The 19,146-nt window shown below is 43.6% G+C and overlaps 1 protein-coding gene across 4 annotated transcripts in view; it reads left to right on the top strand.

The window, feature by feature from the left end:
- Positions 1 to 19,146, top strand: part of LOC147027425 (mediator of RNA polymerase II transcription subunit 13-like) — a 197,126-nt gene that overhangs the window by 10,202 nt on the left and 167,778 nt on the right. Inside the window, exon 1 of one of the 4 annotated variants that reach the window (XM_085876797.1) lies at positions 5,235 to 5,335. The exons of the other annotated variants lie outside the window; for them this stretch is intronic. Within the exon in view, the coding sequence (XP_085732923.1) occupies positions 5,320 to 5,335 (16 nt within the window). The 5' untranslated portion in view covers positions 5,235 to 5,319. Of the gene's footprint in view, positions 1 to 5,234; positions 5,336 to 19,146 lie in introns of those variants that run through there. 4 annotated transcript variants of the gene reach the window in all.

Consider the following 19,146-nt stretch of genomic DNA (forward strand, 5'->3'; position numbering starts at 1 on the left):
TGTATCTGTTTCTACATATATTTTATATATATCTGTGTGTATATGTTTATACATATATGTGTACATATATATATATATTATATGTCTATGTATACGTATGTGTGTGTCTATATATGTATATATGTATGTATATATATATATATATGTATATATATATATATATATATATATATATATGTATGTTTTTGCTTGTGTGTATATATATATATTTTGTTGTGGACCGGGGGTCCGGTGGCGAGAACGACCAGTGTGCGAGGAAAGCTTGCATCGTCTCCCACCAAACTCCCCGGAATTGTCGGCCGTCGCTCTGATAACTCTGTGAGCCGGCGGGTCGTTTAACCGACCGTGAAACGCCAATATCTTGACCGTGTGACATTGAGTTATTTTGTCTAGATCCAATGTACCGAAGTAACCACGCGGTCTCGGCTACCAGGGGTCCACACCCTCGGAACGCTTGGCCGAATCGGATTCACTCTACAGGCAGCGGTAAAATTACACCTACCGACTACCACTCTGCCACCCACCTTTCCGGCTCAGATGCATTCGAGCAGGCCTGCCGAGGACGTCCCGGCTACAATTGTCCGATTACCGGGGATAAAACCCCGCCTAAACTCAGATCCGAACCATGCTGGACCAATGCAAGAAGGGACAGAAATGGACTGGGAACATTTCTGTGATGATTTATTTTCAGTAAATGAAGACACAAAACAAGACTTAACGCGAATATGCAAGCAAGGAATATTTACAATGATCCAAAAACACTTATTCAGTTCTACTTAAAGACGGAGCCTGGTGTTGGCTTCGTGGTTCGGGCGGCGGCTTGGGATCCTAGGATCCTGAGTTCAAGCCCCGTTGGGCCGCTGAATTAATACACCGGGGGGTTGACTCAGCCTGCCATCCTTCCGAGGTTGGCAAAATGAGCACCAGTGTACTGGTAAGGGGACACTGCATCAGCGGCAAAAAGCCGCGTCCCAAACAATGATGCAACCAGCAGCCACAGGCTGCACTCGATAGCCACTTTAAGACGGGCCCACACGCAGACACACACAAATGAAAATAAACCCAGAGTTCTTTATTGGACCCTCGCAGCCGAGGAGAGAGACGAGCTGGGGGTCAGAGTCAAGCTGGGTACCTGACCGTCGGAGAAAGGGGGTGCTTCACGATGCGGTGCCTGACAAAGGTCGTTGGTTTGGTCCCCAGTCGCACGTGTGGGATTCGTGGTTCGTGGCGGAGGTCGGGTGGTGAATAGTGGGGTCCACGGAGGGAAGTCAGGGGGTCACTCTTTCCTTTCCTTGTGGAGGGCCAGCAGAGACACGTTCGCCACCTTCACGACCTTCTGCTCAACCCTCCGCTTCAAAAGAACTGCACGCTCAACAACAACCCCGTCGGAAACCTCCGAACAACCTTCATAACAACCCCTTGGTAATAACCCCTTTGTAACAACCCCAAAAACACCACCAAAACTCTGTTCTCAGAGAGTGCTCGGGGATCTTTTTCAACCTCCCTCAACGGGGAGGGGCCCTTGGTGAAACACACCTCGCTGTCCGCCTTTGATTGGACAGGGTCCTACGGCCCACTCTTCCAGGGTGGGGCCTTGGCCCCTGCCAGGAAACCCCAGTCACTCTTCCACGCGGGTTCATACTTGACGAGTAACAGTATCAACGCTGCAACGGCCCCTGCCAGGAAACCCCAGCCACTCTTCCACGCGGGTTCATACTTGACTTGCAACAGTATCAATGTTGCAAAGGTCGTCGTGAAAGAGTTACAACATTTTTGGGATCCGAGAAATCGGAACCGCGAGATCTTGCCTTGGCACGTCAGGGTGCGAGAAGGCAGCTGGTTGGTGGTGGATCGTGATGGGCCGAGGGGTCATGCAGATGGGATGTTTGTTAGATGGCTTGTTAGATGTAATAACCTTGAACTAAAAGAAATCGCAACGCATGCCTTTGATTCTCCCACGAGACAAAAGGAAGGGGATCTGACTGCACACATACTTAACGACATAACTGACTTTGGGACATCTGTATGTTGAATGCATATGGTTTCCAGATCCGTAACAATATGTGTCTACACATATATATATATATATATATATATATATATATATATATATATATATATATATATATATATATATATATATATATATATATATATATATATATATATATATATATATACACTGAAACGCAAAAGAAACTTACCACTTGTTTGAAATGTAATAAAATTGTAACAGTTCAAAATAAAACAAACCAACGATTGCATTTATGAAACTGCATTTGCATTTTATTGATGACGTGTCAAGTTTTTGACCAAGATACACCATCTCATAAGTTTATTCTACAGTACACAACAGCACAGGGTGCAATGTCAGTCCCCTTGCAATAGCGTGTGGCCACCATTGTTTTGGATACAGGCAGTGCATCGTCGGCGCATACTGTCTACCAGTCTTTGGATGGATTGCTTCTGGATTCTGTCCCACTCAGTCCTCAATGTCTGAACCCATCTGACTTAGGACCATCTGCCTGTCCTGCCGTGATGTGGTGACTCTTGGCCTCCCTGATCGAGGTCTGTCATCTGCAGAGTTGTGGAGGGTGTCTCTGTCCACCAGGGCCGATATCGTCTGGTGTGAACAGCCAAGGCGACGTGCCACCTCACGGTAGCTCAATCCACCTTGCAGTATGCCCAAGGCACACTGCCGTTGATCCCTTGACAATCGTGGCTTGTTGATTGAAATGCCCATTTTGCCCTGGCCTTTTTAAAGCCAATATCAAGACATCACGTGCAGCTCATTAAAATCATCCCATACCCCGTGGCTAATCACTGACAGTCAAAACGGCTGTTCAACAGCTGTGCTATGAAGTGACCATTGAAGGTTCAAGTGACCATCCATGACCGTTTTGTCTGACAGTGAGGACACTATTGTCCACAAATAAGTTCACACATTTACTACACGCAGTGTTATTGTTGATATTTAAAGGTTTAAAAGGTGCTAAGTTTCTTTTGCGTTTCAATGTATATATATATATATATATATATATATATATATATATATATATATATATATATATATATATATATATATATATATATATATATATATATATATATATATATTTATATATATGGATTCTCGCCAGTCCGGCGTGTGGGCAACCGCCTTTAGCTAATTTGCGGCCACACGCGCCCACCGAACGTGGCAATCCAGTCGCAGCTTTTCGGATCAACGCCGAAACCCAGCTACGGGTGTTGTTAACCACACCATAAATCAGCCAACTCTTCTGTCCACTCGCGACAGGGTTGATCACCGAATTGTCGATGTACCTAATTATTCACGCAGGCAGAAATGCCGGGGATTTCCACCTCAACGGAGCCTGCACGAAAACAAGTCGCTTTAAGCAGCTCGTTCCATTTGCGATTGCCGAGCGGTTTTATATCGCCAAGCCCTGTCGGACCCGATTATCTTATCGGTGTTAAAAACCAGCTAATATTCCAAACGCAATTACGGCAGTTCAATGGAGGAAGAGACGCAACGAGCAGGTGAATATTCAAACAAAGGGGACATTTCTTTGCAACGCAGGCACGTAAGCAGTGAATGGGGGTAGGGGACAAGACACGAGCAAAAAGACCTACAGCCGTTATCTATTTACCATGCACTTAGTCAGTTCACTATTTCAGGATAAGGTGCCACAGACTTCCATGCAAAAACCCCAGAAAAGAAAGAAGAGAACTGGGCTCGTAAGCCTTTAATGTTCCTCGGAGCTGGGATGACCGAAGGAGCTCCGTGAGGCCGTGCAGGTTACTTTCATCACCCTTGAGGTGACTCGATGGTCTTTTCGTCGGCGACCTTCCGTATGTCCCTGTGGTCCAAGCGGCAGCTGTGGTAACGGCGGCTTGGTTGGTCCAGGGCCTAGCAGTCCGGCCTGGTCGATCGGGCCTGGTTGACGATGCTTCAGAGGAGCGAACGGGCCTTGCTCTTTTTGAGTTGATGCTCTTTAAGAGCCCGTTCACTCCTCAGCGTCGCTCGGACCGTTATGTAGCTGGCTGGCGACTTCTCTCCGGCTGCAACTCGACCAACTCTGGCGCTCTCCACACCGACTCCTCTGAACTGGACTCCACACTCCACCGGACTCCAAACTCCACTGGACTCCAAACTCCACTGCAGGCTTGACTCTCTGGACTGTAATGGCCCAGCCCAACTCTCCACACACTTCTCGGCGTTTCAGCCCGGCCTTTTATCGGGTTCGGGGGGGGGGCGCTTGGTCTTTCACCTTCGACCCTTCACCCCCGGCTGGCTCCGCCCCTTTCGTCGTTTTGATCCATTTTGCCATCATGCGCGGACGTTTTCGAGATCACTCTCGCAACGTGGCCGTGTTTGAAAACACCCTGCCGCCGCCGAGGAAGCCATCGTGCTTGTCCGCGGAGATGCTGTTTGTGGGGATGCTGGTGAGGACTTGTTGTTTGTTTTAAAATTAAGATAGAAAAAGAATAACGGCTAACTCATAGATGCACAGCCTGTTATACATCGGTGGGGAAATCTAACCTGGACACACACTTATCGACATAACTGACCTCTGGGGAACCTGAATGGTGATTTGTGAATTTCCACAACCGTAACTATATATATATATATATATATATATATATATATATATATATATATATATATATATATATATGTATATATATATATATATGTATATATCTATATATATATATATGTATACAGCATATATAGTCGATACATATTGTCTTGCTGCACTGTATTTGGCACAGTGTGTCCTGTCAAACAAGCAGCATTGCACTATGTTCTTTGGCCAGAAATCTCTTACTGCATATTCTGCCTTGTTCTGCTCACAAGATTCGATGTTCTGTTTCATCTACTGTTATCTGAAGTCTGTGTGACATTTCCCTTGTTCGGATACAGTTGAAGTGGATCACAAACTGTACATTACCGTGTGAGTATTCATAATAACGAGCCTCGGTCTGTCCTTTTAATTAAACTTTTTGCCTTCACCTCTCCAATACTTGTTGGCCTTGCACAGACCCACATTCCAGATAACAGCGTCAGAATGGCGCAAGCAGCTGGTTTTTCGCCAGAACAGCTCTCCTTCCTCTGTGCCACAGTACTCTGTCCACTTCAACATGCCCCCCCTCCACTCCTCCCCCACCCTCATTCTCAACTCTCCTTTCCATGACCAGCAGCCTTGGCAACAGCTCTGTCTGTGTGCGTGAGCGGCACTCTATTTGCCACCCAGGCAGAATGCCTGACTCTGCAGGGTGGGGTTTCATCTTTGCTGCTGGTTCGGCATAGAATCCATGCTGTGGGGTGCAGGTGAATTTTTCACATCCGTTATTAATGGTAATACAGTATCAATTTGTTATGGATGATTTTTATTGTTGGGGAAAGCAAAAAGTGATGAACTATTAAAACGGTTTATTCAAAATTATTATTTGTTGCTTTGGACATTATGCAAGTTGCTTTGTTTACCATTAACATTCAACATCAGGAGATTATGTGTGTTATACTCGCTCAAGTTGGGTTACCCGATCAAGATTGGGTTATTTCAACTTCACTAAAACGTGAAGATTGTTGTTAGCTTAAGATTGTCATAAATAAAATCTTACACACATGCTTTGAAGGGAAACAAAGGAAACACGACAGCAGCAAGATAGAAGGACACTTGGAGGAAGAATGGGTGACATTGAGAAATACCTCGAAGAAAAACATCTTAGGCCAAAAAAAACAAGCTGTTTTTCACCTGTAGCGAAAATTAACTCAGGAGTTCAACACGCCAGTGATGGGCCAAATAGCCTCATTTCCTTTTTTAACGCCATGCAGGATCGTGTGACCACTTGTTAGACTCAGTGTAATCCCATGGAGGCTGTGGGGCATTTCTCCATTCATTTCCATTCTCAATACATAAAAATCAATTTTAAATGCAATGTTGTATTAAATTCTGGACAGAGCATCGACTTTTGAATGCACATGTGCAGTCCAAGCTCCGTCGCTCCCAACCGTGGAACTGACGTGCCACTGCCCGAGCCATTCTAGGATTAGGGCTGGGTATACGTCACCTAACATACCCGATTTTGAGGTACTCGAAGATGCCGTTATTTAATGGCTCTGTATGACTGATTAAGAATTGAAAATTTTTATAGTGACGTTGTCCCTCCACATGTGAAAACTAGAACTACGTTGTCGATGGCACACCATCGCATATTCCCACGCGCACTGCTTTGTCCCATTAACGGCAGGTGAAATTTTATCTTGCAAAATGGATTGACTAGTCTTTTCTATTTGATGTGCTTTATGACCAAAGACTTACTATGTTTACTAAATCAGAAGTCATTGCAAGCATGTCAACATTTCATGAAACATTAATTTAACACTGTCCAGAAATATAGAACTGTGCATCAATTTAATCATAGGAATGAACTGTATAATATTAATTATAATTATTCATAATCGATTAGACAAATACAGTAAAACCTGTGACTGTTTGTCACTCATGGGGGCCACGTAAGTTCTTTATAAAATAATTTACCATGTACAATGGTAAATACACTTTAAAAAAACGCTATAAGACAATTTTTTTTATTTCGACCCCCATGACTCCAACCCCTCTGACCCGGCCCCTAGGGGTCATATCAAAAATCCGAAAGTATTGTGCACTTCCCCATACATATATCTACTATGTCCCAAAGTTTCAAGTTCCTATTTCAAACGGTATGGGAGGAGTTACAGGGTAAGACAGATGGAGGGACGGATGGTGGAGACAATCACAATATTCCCGCTTTTCTTCGAAAGCGTGGGAATAATAATGCATTGCAGCAAATTTCGGGGGAAATTGGCCCAGCGGTTTCAGGCCTTTAGATTACGTGCTGGTTCCAAGCGGCTGATACTACATGCCCAAAATAAATGCGCTCAATTAATGTTCCCAAATTGATGTCTGCACAGTTATTAATAATAATAATAATAATAATAATAATAATAATAATAATAATAAAAACATTGATGGTGTTGTCAGAAACAAATTCAGATGGAAATGTTTGGAAAAGGGAAATAAATGTTGCTTTCAAAATGCTCTCAGACAGCATGATTTTTTATTGTCACTACCCCTCCACCATTGCAAAAAATAATTAATCACCTCAAGTAAAGGTGGGGGAACTCTCCCCACCACGTTTGACCCCCTCCTTACCACCCACCCCTCACTACGCTCATATGTACTTTGCCTCAATTCATATAATGTTCATGGCTTGGGGTTTGGAAACAAAAACTGACACATTTACATTGTGGTACAAAAGTATGAATCCAATCGGAAATTTATTGAAACGTGATATTTTAATCTGTGTGACAGATTAAATCTGTCTGTGTGACAGATGTGACAATCTGTGTGACAGATTAAATTAAATTAAATGTGACAGATATTTTAATCTGTGTGACAGATATATAATGATAATATATATCATTGTAATGTGAAACCGAAAGCACTTTCAAGGGATTTCAATGAACTCTTACGATTATGACAACACCTATTATTGTAGGAAAAATCAAATATGTCCTCACGTGTAATCAATAATCAGTGTGACCACCTTTTGCCTTGAGAACTGCCTCTACTCCATTTGCGATTGATTTAATGAGCTTATGGATTATGTTTGAATCATTCTTTTCCCAACAGTGTTGGAATGTGTTCCAATGCATAGTCAGACTGATCACATCAACTTTATCTTTCTCGAAAATGTATTCACCCTTCATTTATTATGTTAAAACAAAGTGAGTCAATAATCTCCACTAGTGTGTGTGTATGTGTGTATGTGTATGTCCTCCATAACTCCAAAACCATAAAACCTTGCAGCTTGAAACTTTTCATGCATACTGAGGGAATTTCAAGGAAGTGCAAGAGTGTAAATTGGTTGTTTGGGTTAATTAAAATATCCTTTTTGAAGATGATTAACAGCCTTCTTTAATTACATCCTTTATCAGGCACATCGTCGGTCACCTCGCTCTCTGGAGTCTTAAGGCGTATCCTAGGTAACCTCGCTGGGGTTTGAAACCGCCATGTTTTTTAGCCTGCTCAACCATGCCCTGACTTGGAACAGGTCGCAATGATTTCTTTACGATAAAATTTTTTTTTCCACTTTCCTCACTCATATTATTATCGAATGCCTGGTCATCATAGCTACGAATCGCTGGGTACATTGCATTGCTTATAAACACCTGGAGACGCCAGCGTTTGTGGGTTTATTTCATTTCCGCACATGCCATAACTTCATGAATCTCTAGAATTGAACTTAGCAGCAGCGGTACAGTTCGTGTCCCGATCAGGATGTACAGTCAGCAGTTGCTATGCAAGGTTGAGGTACGTCTCCAGCACACACTGACATGGTACATATGGGACATGGTACATATGGGACATGGGTAGATTTAGATCTCTCGGGACTCTCCGTGAGGTACACGCTCCACGAGGTACTCGGGACTCTCGGGACACGCGGGTGTGTGGGCATGCCATACCTGTTACTGGTGCCAAGGTGGCAAATATTCATCCTGTATCCTATGGAGGTTTTTTATCAGGTTTTCCTTTGTCCTTGTGACTGTTTGTTTGTTCCTCAAGCATTTGGTTGTTGGATTTGCTTTACAAAGGTGAAATGTTTCTCTTTGTGGGTTTCAAAGCAAAATATATTTGATAATTACACCCGATTTCTGAGCCATTTGCCTTATTAACGTGTTTTCTAAATTACTGAGCAAATTTTTTGCCACCCATCAACCTCAGCTGTTTATAAATATTAATGTTTGTGCACATCTCCCTGAAACGTCTTTTTAAATGTAACTTTTTTGGGGTTGTTTACAGTACATACTGTAGTTTGGTAATCACACTGACTCCAACCTGCTGATTCCTGAAAAATTGCCAATATCGTGTGTGTGTGTGTGTGTGTGTGTGTGTGTGTGTGTGTGTGTGTGTGTGTGTGTGTGTGTGTGTGTGTGTGTGTGTGTGTGTGTGTGTGTGTGTGTGTGTGTGTGTGTGTGTGTGTTTATCAAGCATAACATTTTCTCTCTGTCTCTGTCTCTGTCTCTGTCTCTGTCTCCGGAGTTTGTGTCCATGCACTGTTTACACTGTTTATCTCCGGACATGTCCGGGCCATGTCTGTTTTTCTCTTGATGGTGTTTGTCTTCAGACATGTCTGGGTGGTATTTATAGTATGACTGGTAAAAAATGGATTTCAGATATTATTTTGTTTCCATCTTCATGGAAGATGGTATGAATCGTAATTAACGCTCCATCTCATGTCTGCCTTACCTTCCATTCACATCACACTGCCTTCCTTTCCCCCACGCTTTCTCACTCTCCCCCCCTCCTTTTCTCCCCCCCCACCCTCCCTATCCCCCACCTTCCGTGTTCTCATTAGTGAAGCGATGGGTGGTATTTGCTAGTCACTATAATTTTGGGGCTAGACCCACCAAACCTTCTGTGCGAATCTTTTGGGTCCCAGCCAGTGTCCTAAAGTGTGTAGGAGTTTTCATGAATTCCTCAATACAATTATGATTTTGAGTTTTGGTCTATATGAAACTGCTCTTGACCCGGATGTAACGTCAGAACGGCATTTATCTTCGTTTATCTCACCATTGTTCATAATATTGTTGCGGTTGTGGGGGTGGATTGAAGAATTTCCTTGGAAAGTTCGGATTGTATTGAGTTGCTTGGTTTGTGGACGTGTAGGAGATATCTCAATGTAACTGAAGTAGGGAAACTGTGAGCTTAAGTGTTAGTTGTCACCACACCCGGGGTGATGCTGTGTTAATTAGGTAGGGTCTAAGACTAATTTGTCCCAGTATTTGATTACCCCTTGTGACCTTTTCCTTTGTTTTTGCATTTAAAAGCCAGCAATAACAAGAATTACGTTTTTATAACAACAGAAACTGAGCTACCGAGCAGACAGAAACCCCGCCGTCTTGCTTCATGCCAACAAGCCACACCCTGAGGCTTATGATTGCTCGGTGGCCGTCAGAAGGTTTGGCGGTGACGTGAGTGAGGAGATGGCGGTTGGAAGAGAAGGTCATTAAGGGTGCTTGGCTGCACGATTCTCATGTTTGTGCTTTGTGAATTTGCCCGTGTGCTGGAGCAAGACGCGAGCGATTGACTGGTTCGGCTGTGCCGTGAAGTGTGTACGTTTCTGAGGAGGGAAGGAGAGCGTGCCTCATGGCCTGATCACGGGGTCTCAGAAATCGTCTCTTTGTGTGGGCAATCGTTGTGAACAGACCGGGTGCAGGAGAGGAATGGTCGGCATATTCGCTCGTTGAGAAAAAGCTACACCACGGTTCGTGAGCCCTGACGTCGAGTGCCGTCTCCGAATTTCCTCGTGTGTGTTTCCCACCACGAGAGACCACGAGGTTCGATCATGAAGTCCTAAAAGATCACTTCTGGACCCGAAGCTAAGTGCCAGGAGAAAGGGAGGATTTTTCTTTTATTTATTTATTTTCCCCTTGTCCGTTTTTGTGTCTGAGTGCGGAGGCGCCTCAAATAGGAAATTCGATTTAGTTTACTTGACATTCTGTTTTTATTATTACTCGTATTATTACCACTGTAAATATTTGATTTTCATTACCCCCCCACCCCCCGTATTTATTTGTTGCTTGTATCTGTTGTGGGTTTGAGTATATAACCCTTTTGCTACTCTCCTGGTGAACACCTCTGGTTCGTCGTAACCGTTAACCATCCCAGGCGCGCTATAATCCCGAGCATCACGTGTTCACCTCCAGGGAAAACTGCTCGGCGATCTGGCCTGGTTTGTTGTTCACCGCCCGTCCACCACAATTGGGTCAGGGGGATTAACCTAACCGCCAAGGACCGTGACAGTCATATTTGGTAAAATTAATGGAACAGTATTAATGACCCTTCCCGAATGATTCGGAGAGGGTATTGCATTTGGATCCGTTTGTTTGTTTGTCTGTCTGTCTGCACAGAACTTTCGTGTTTTTCTCCGCAACTGCTTGTCGGATTGAGACGAAATTTTCTCCATTGGTGCGACTCCTCATGTCGAATGTTTCAATGATAATTATGATGTCATAGGTCATGTGGTGTGGCAGCCCGATTAGAAAAACTTTGGACCTCTGTATCTCTGAAACCGCACCAAGGAAAAATTTGAAACTTGGCAGATAGCAAGTGCTCATCATGGGGAATGAGTCTTTTTTTTTTTACGGCATCATAGGTGCCCTCGTTATGTCGTAATTGCATACGTAGAACGCCACATCTGATCAGTATGGAAATTCTTTAGGGTCATCCTGGGATAAAATGGTCCACAGAAAAATAAATTATGACGTCATTAGTCACATGATTCGGCAGCCATATTGTTTTTTATTTATTTAAAAAAGCCTTCAAAAATATTATTCTCTGAAGTGGCTGAACAGATCGAGGCGAAACTTTACAAATATGGCCGCCTGTCCATGAGAAACAAAAGGTTCACACACATGATATAGGTCACATGGTTTGGCTGCCATATTTGATTTAACTGAAAACCCCAAAAATGCATCACTCAAAAGAAGTCCTGGTGAGGGTTTGCAATTTCTGATTGCTCTTTTTCTTGTTTGTGATTGGAATGATGCTGTTTGGAATGCAAATATAGAGAGATTGAGTTTTGAAGGAGAATGAGGAAATAATGTGAGGGTTTCCACCGGTGACATGCGTTGATTTGGCATTTGTAGTTTCGCCATTGTGACATCATAGAAATATTACCCACCTTATTTCTCTTGAGGTCGGCTGCAGTAATTAATTATTTTTATTTTTTGGCCCCAACTCCTTCACGAACCAGCTGTCCAGTGGCTGTCTAGCACCCTCCCGTGCATAGCAGGGGTACCTCGCTTATATGTTTGTCTATACAAGGAGATTTTATTATGATTATTATTATTATTTAGTTATTTATATTTATTATTATTATTATTTTATTTTTTGAGAAGCCTAATTAATTCCCATACACTAAAAACTATATCTGTTCGGAACCTAATATTTTGCGTAAATGTTGCCTAAAGTTACAGTGAGACGTAACATGATCCTGAGAGTTTTCAGGTATCACGTAATTTATCCCGTGACCCGGCAGCGACATTTAACGGTTTTCACTCATTTCGTCATGCATTGGCGCTCACTATCGAAGAACTTGTGCTTCTCGTCGAACATTACATCAAGAATGCATCCTTTAGGGAATGTCAAATTGCATTTAAAAGTCGCTTTGACGGTCGTACGTTACCTTCCAAAATCGGTGACATGAAACAGGAGAAACAGGCTGCGTGAAAGTTAAAAGGCACATGCACCAGTCAAGTGTTGTTACACCAGAGGAAGTGGATGAAGTGCAGGTAAGAATGGAAACGAGCCAAAATAAATCTCTGAGACGTTTATCACAACAAGCTCACTGTTTGTTCATATTCTAGTGCAAGGAAGGCAGCAATAATCAGTGACACAATCAGCATTGTTCCCCAAGAAACACTACACACTGTGTTGGAGAGCATGCTGCGAAGAATGAATTTGCGCCTGCAATTTGGTGGTGGATACTTTCAGCACTTCATTTAAGGTAATCAATTTTGTGGCTCATGTCACATCTTTCTGTAACATTAGGCTAAGTTCTTGCAAAATATTAGGTTCCTAACTGATATAGTTTTTCGTGTATGGGAATTATTTAGCATTCTCGAATTAAAAATAAATAAACAAATAAATCGCCCTGTATTTATCATAATGAAGCCTTCAAAGTTCAAACCCATTGGCTCGAGTGCTGGCTTGACACCACCCACAATTGTTCGGAATAAAAATCATGCATCCGCCATGTTGTTTTTCTCGTAAGCCTTTGGAAGTGGCATCTTCATAATTTGAATTATCCGAGCTACATAACCATGATATTTTATATATGTTCGTAAGCAGGATGCATGTCTTTGCTTCATGGAAGTAAGCTGTGTTGTATTGTTACGAATCTGGAAGCCATTTGCACACAAATAGACAGCAGTCCCCGTAGCTCAGTTATCTCGATAAGGCCAAAAAAAAAAAATGTTGCATTGGCGTAACCCGCCCGACCCTAAAAATTCCGCCGACCCTACGTTTTTTTTTTGTTTTTTTGCTATCGAAAAATTTTGCCGACCCTATTTTATTGCTATTTTTGTTGTTTTGCTATCGTTTTCAAGTATCTTGTTGATTGCGATCGCGATCGCAAAAACCCGGAAGTGTTTCGGACAGAACCCGCCGACAAAAAGGGTGGTACTCGAGCCGGGGGAGATTTTGGGAGGGATTTATTAGGAAAAAAAAAAAAAAAAAAGATCCCGACCGACCTACCCTATTTTTCAGTGACCCGTTACGCCAATGCAACATTTTTTTTTTGGCCTAAGTATGTGTTTATAGGCAGGATCCCATCCTTCTGTCGAATGGGAATTACATGTGTGCACTGCGAAGTTTCTTTATAGTTGTTTTTTTTTTTTTACAACAAACCCCCTCCACCTCTCCGCACCATCGACTCCATTGCCCACGTGTTTTTGGCTGAAGGCGTGGGCGGAGCTTCCATTCACTTCAGATGGAGGCTCTGCTCCGAGGAAGGGCATGGAGCGTTTCCTCCAGCCAATGGGCGAAGGGCGAGCAGAGCTGAGGCGCTCCGGTCAATGGGAGGCGAGAGTGCCGGGAACTACTACAGAGCCTCTTCGGGGGGGGGGGCTCCGAGACGCCCGGCAACACCTCGTCCAATGAGGAGGCGAGTGGGAGGGGAAAAAATCCCTCCGACCTGGCAAGAAGAGGAGAGTGGTTGTCAGGACCAGTGTATGGGAGTCATCGTGGTGATTGGCTCGGTCTTGGTCGTGGTGGCTTTTCATCTGCGGTTGTGGTGGCTTTTCATCTGCGGTCCTTCACGGTGACTCATCGTGGTGGTGGAGGCCGAGCGGCCGGGGTCGCGGCCCCGTGTATTTTGGAACGTGGGTTCGAGTCCCACCGTGGTGGTTGGAGTACGGTGTGACCGCATGAGGCGGAGAGGTACCCGACAAGGCCCTGGTCCCCAGCTCGCCTTTCCCTCCTGGGCTGAGGGACCGAATAAAGAACCCACGGGGTCCATTTATTTTGGGTGATTGTGTGTGTGTCCGTGGGCCCCGTCTGTAAGTAGAAATTGTTAAGTGCTTTTGTTCATTGTACATTTCTTTATTCGGATAACTCTGCTCTGTGTCTCCCTCCCTATTATAAATAAACCCTCTTGTTAAATGTTCCAGCTCGTTGTCTGTCACTTTCTTCCAATGGCCCAGCACGGTGCATGTTGAGAATTGGTGAGGCTGTTTGGGCCGGCAAGTTGTCATTGGGACCGGCGTGGCTCTGGTAACTCCCAGTCGGTACATGCGACTCAGTTCGGACAGAGTCGGCTGAGGGTGTGGTTTCCCCGGTAGTTAGACGGCGTGAGTACTTAGGTAAATTGGAATAGACAAGTGGACCCTACCTCACGCCGTCAAAATATTGGCGACCACGGTCCTTGAAGTGACCTGTGACCTTTCAGACTTATTCAAGAGTCACGATCTAAATTCCGGGTGTTCGGTGGGAGACGACTCCACTGCTCCCCCTGATGGTCGTTTATCGCACCCGAACCCCGGCCCACAACAATATATATTTTTGGAGCGATCGAAGTGGCGGTCTGGCCACTACACCACCCAAATGAAGGGATGAACAATCCTCACTATAATTCAGGGACCGGTGTTTGTGTGTTTGTTTGTTTTTCGTGCTACTCCTTCTAGAGTTCTGGGCTGATTATATCCAGACTTGCTGAATTTGGTCAGCATGACCCCATTTATGTTTCAGGGTGTTTTTATATTTGCCGGTGGTATTGCAAGTCTCCACCATTTACAGAACAGTATTCTTGTCCTCATGTTGTCGAGTGCAGTGAGGTGTTTTGAATTTTAAGCAGGAGGTATGCTTTTGTTTCATGCATGAAACCCGGGTTTTTTTTTTTTTTTTGCGTATACAGAGCTGTTAGTTGCCTATACACCGCGCAAATAAAGGTATGCGTCAGAAGAACGTGTTGTATACTTGGAACAAGATCGCCTGTATGGTGGGTACTCTGCGAGTTTGTATAATAAATGAATATTTTTGTGCATAATTGGCCTGAGTCGTCAAGGCTGAATTGTGTGAGTGTATCAAGTAGCGCTATTCCTGGTGGTAGAGGCTATTACTGGTTATAAAATGAAAACCATAGACATTGGAAATTATCATGAACGATCATTTCATGTGTTTGTGTGCTTGACATCCACGCATTCATGCACTGCTGAATCACATTAGCTTAATACTGCAACTTGTGCCATGGGGTGATAGGGTATAAAAGGTAGAGAGAGAAGGGATATAAGTGGGAGTGGGTGAATAAATTGAGAGACATGAGTGATTGGGTTGAGTGGAAGTATGTGAAGGTGCAAAGCAGACAGTGGGAGAAGGAGAATAAGTGGGATTGCATGAAGGCTTTGGAATTGTGTGAAAGGAGAGAGGGGAATGCGAGAAGGGGTTTCTGAGTAGATGGATTAAAGGGAGCATTTTTTTGGCGTGAACTGCAATGGGCCGTGTGTGTGTGTGTGTGTGTGTGTGTGTGTGTACGTGTGTGTACGTGTGTGTGTACGTGTGTGTACGTGTGTGTACGTGTGTGTACGTGTGTGTACGTGTGTGTACGTGTGTGTACGTGTACAAACGCACATCAGACGCACCTCCTGACTGTTATGGTCAGCATCACCGCGGATTATGTCTGATAAGGTTAAACCGCATAATCCATAAAGAACAACCATCCATCTGCCACCCTGACGATTGTTCCCGCCAATGCAAACCATTCAACCAGAAGGCAGGTGATATGATTTGTGGGTAAATTGAAACATGTGGAGTGTGACGATCACTCCCTTGATCTCCATTGGACATCGCCCTACGGCCTACACCAAAGCATCACCTCCAACAACAACATTTGTGTAGTTTTGTGTGGCATTTGTGTACTGGTGTGTTGCGTAACTATTATGAGACATAACTACAACTGCCACTTTTTTCACTGCTGGCAGTGATGACCGGGTACCAAGATGTCCTGCTTTGATGCAACCGTGCTTTAGTTGGACACCTGACCCTGACCCATAACATTTTAAAAATTATTATTCAATTTAATTTAGAATGGAATTACAATAAATTCAATTCAAATTAAATGGAAGACCAAATAGGTACAGTCCTGCATTGGAGTCATCAGAAGGAACCTGAACAAGCAAAAAGCAAAGATGAAGTCATCAGGAGGAACCTGGATAGGATTTGCATTTCAGCTGCTACTCTACCCTCAAACCCATCCAGGGTAAGCCTGGTGTTGGTTTAGTGGTATGAGTGGCTGGCTTGGGATTCTCGGGTCCTGAGTTCGAGCCCCATTGGCTGCTGAATTAACATCAGGGGGTCGACTCAGCCTGTCATCCTTCCGAGGTCAGCGAAATGAGTACCAGTGTACTCGTATAGGGGCACAACATGAGCGGCATAGTCGTGCCCCAACAAAATGAGAGCGATCCGGCAGCGAGGCTGCCATAAGCAAGCAAGAAGAAGAAACCCATCTCGGCACAGTCAAGTGAGCCTTATTCAAAAAAATTTCTTTTTTAGAAAGACTCCAGATTCAAAAAAATCAAATAATTCTGGTTGCCAGACCATGTGTCCAATCAGGTTAAAAATTAAATAATGTATTCCTGATCCTTACGAGATCATAATTGTGAAGTTTCATGTCGATTAATGAATCGGTTCCAGAGAAAACATTTAATATTTTTCTTCAATCCAATGTGGCTGCCAAACCATGTGACCTATCAATTATTCCTCAACAAACTTGTACAACCATGGCTTGGGGAACATTTTGTGAAGTTTCCCGTTGATCTGTCCAGCGGTTCTGGCGAAGAAGATTTTCACAGGTTTTATGGTAAATCCAATATGGCTGCCAAACCATGTGACCGATGGCGTCCTATGTGTGAAACTTTTCTTCCTTATGGACAGGCGGTCATACGTGTAAAGTTTCGCCTCGATCTGTTCATCCACTTCAGAGAAGATTTTAGAGGGGTTTAAATTTTTTTTTTTTAAAACAATATACGGCTACCAAATCATGTGACTGATGATGTCATGAAAAATTTTTGTGGACCATTTTATCCTGAGATGACCCTCAAATTTTCATCCTGATTCGATGTAGCATTCTACATATGCAATTATGACGTCATAATGAAGGCACCAATGACGTCATTTAAAAATGACACTTTTTCCTCATGAGGAGTACTTGCCTTATGCCAAGTTTCAATTTTTTCCTTAGTGCGGTTTCAAAGATAGAGGTCCAAGGTTTTCCCATTTTTCAAAATGGCTGCCACACCACGTGACCTATGACGTCCTAATTATAAAAACATTCTCCATGAGTATCTGCACCTTCAGTGAAAATTTTGTCTCAATCCGACAAGCGGTTGTGGAGAAAAACACGATATACTGTTACAAAGTTTCCATGTTGGACCAACAACAAGTGAAAAGGTTGAGGGTTTTCACCATGTTTGAGCTCTTTAATGAGCTATTTACATTCTTTATACTTTAAACAAAGAAAATAACTCCAAAGTAAATAGAAGAAAGTAGGCCTCAACGTTTCGGGCAGCCATGCTCCACCCTTCGACAGGAGGAAGTAAGAAGACTCCACCGTGAAGGAATGTACCGGTTTATCACCAGAACAAATTCATGAACTCCTCCTTATGTGTCTCAATTCTACGTCTTTCAAATGGTGAGATTCATTCTACCAACAAAAGGAAGGTCCTGCAATGGGTTCTCCACTCTCACCCATAGTGGCAAACCTTTTTTATGGAAGAATTTGAATGCTCAGCCCTCTTCTCAGCATCATTTCAACCTAAACTCTGGCTACGTTATGTCGATCACATCTTTGTTAAGTGGCAATATGACAAAATAGATCTCAATATGTTTCTTCAGCATCTTAACAATCAGCATTGCAACATCAAGTTCACCATGGAAGTCGAGCAACAACGGTCAATTTCTTTCCTTGACATCCTTTTAACCAAGGCTCCAAAACTTCCAGGACGTTCACCATGAGATTGAAAGAACATCAGGCATATCATAGAAGAGGGGAAGGGGGAAAAAAATCGGCAATTGTCAATCATGCACAGACCAATAATCATCACATATTATGGTCAGATAGCAAACTTATCACATCCATCAGTCACTGGCACACAAGGAGAATCAGAGAAGCCGTGGAGACATATTTACACCACACAGTCTCTCAAGAAAATGGGATACCCATGAGCGATATCTGGCTCTCCATTATCAACAAATCCACACCTATAACAACAGCTTGCAATACATTGAGGGCATTGGACTATGATGAGCAAAATGTACTGACCAATCGGTAGCATGTATTCAACAGCCAATCAGCACCTCACAATAATTATCCAATCAGCACCCCACAATAATCTGCCAATGGTGAGTGAGTTGTTGTAAAAGCTGCTTTCATTCGTTCCAGTCACTTCCTCCTGTCGATTTGTGGAGCATGCTGCCCGAAACGTTGAGGCCTACTTTCTTCTTTTTACTTTGGAGTTATTTTCTTTATTTAAAGTATAAAGAATGTAAATAGCTCATTTAAGCGCTCATACATGGTGAAAACCCAAAACCTTTTAACTTAAAAACATTAAGGTTCTGTGCAGACAAACAAACAAACAGACCCAAATGCAGTAACCTCTCCTTCGGCGAAGCGAAATAGTGTTGTGGGCCAGGGGTCGGTGACGAGGATGACCGCTAGATGGAGCAGTAGAGCCGTCTCCCACCGAACACCTGGAATGGAAGGTCGTCACCCTGGATAACTCCGGAGTCGACGCGTCGCTTAAAGGACCGTGGTTGCCAATATTTTGACGGCGTGAGGTAGGGTCCACTTGTCTATTCCAATTTACCTAAGTACTCACGCCATCTAACTACCCGGGAAGCCACACCCTCGGCTGGCTTTGTCAGTACCGAGTTGCTGTTACCGACTCGGATCCGGCATAACCGAGCGGGAGTTACCAAAGCTGCGCCGGTCCAAATGACAATTTACGGCACAAACAGCCTTCCTAGTTCTCAAGCCCGAACCATGCTCGGCCAATGGAAGAAAACATGGACAACGAACTGGAACATTTAACGGGTTTAT

This window comes from Eptatretus burgeri, chromosome 4 (assembly GCF_056783735.1).
Source record: "Eptatretus burgeri isolate ZD-2024b chromosome 4, Ebu_testis_v1, whole genome shotgun sequence".
NCBI lineage: Eukaryota > Metazoa > Chordata > Myxini > Myxiniformes > Myxinidae > Eptatretus > Eptatretus burgeri.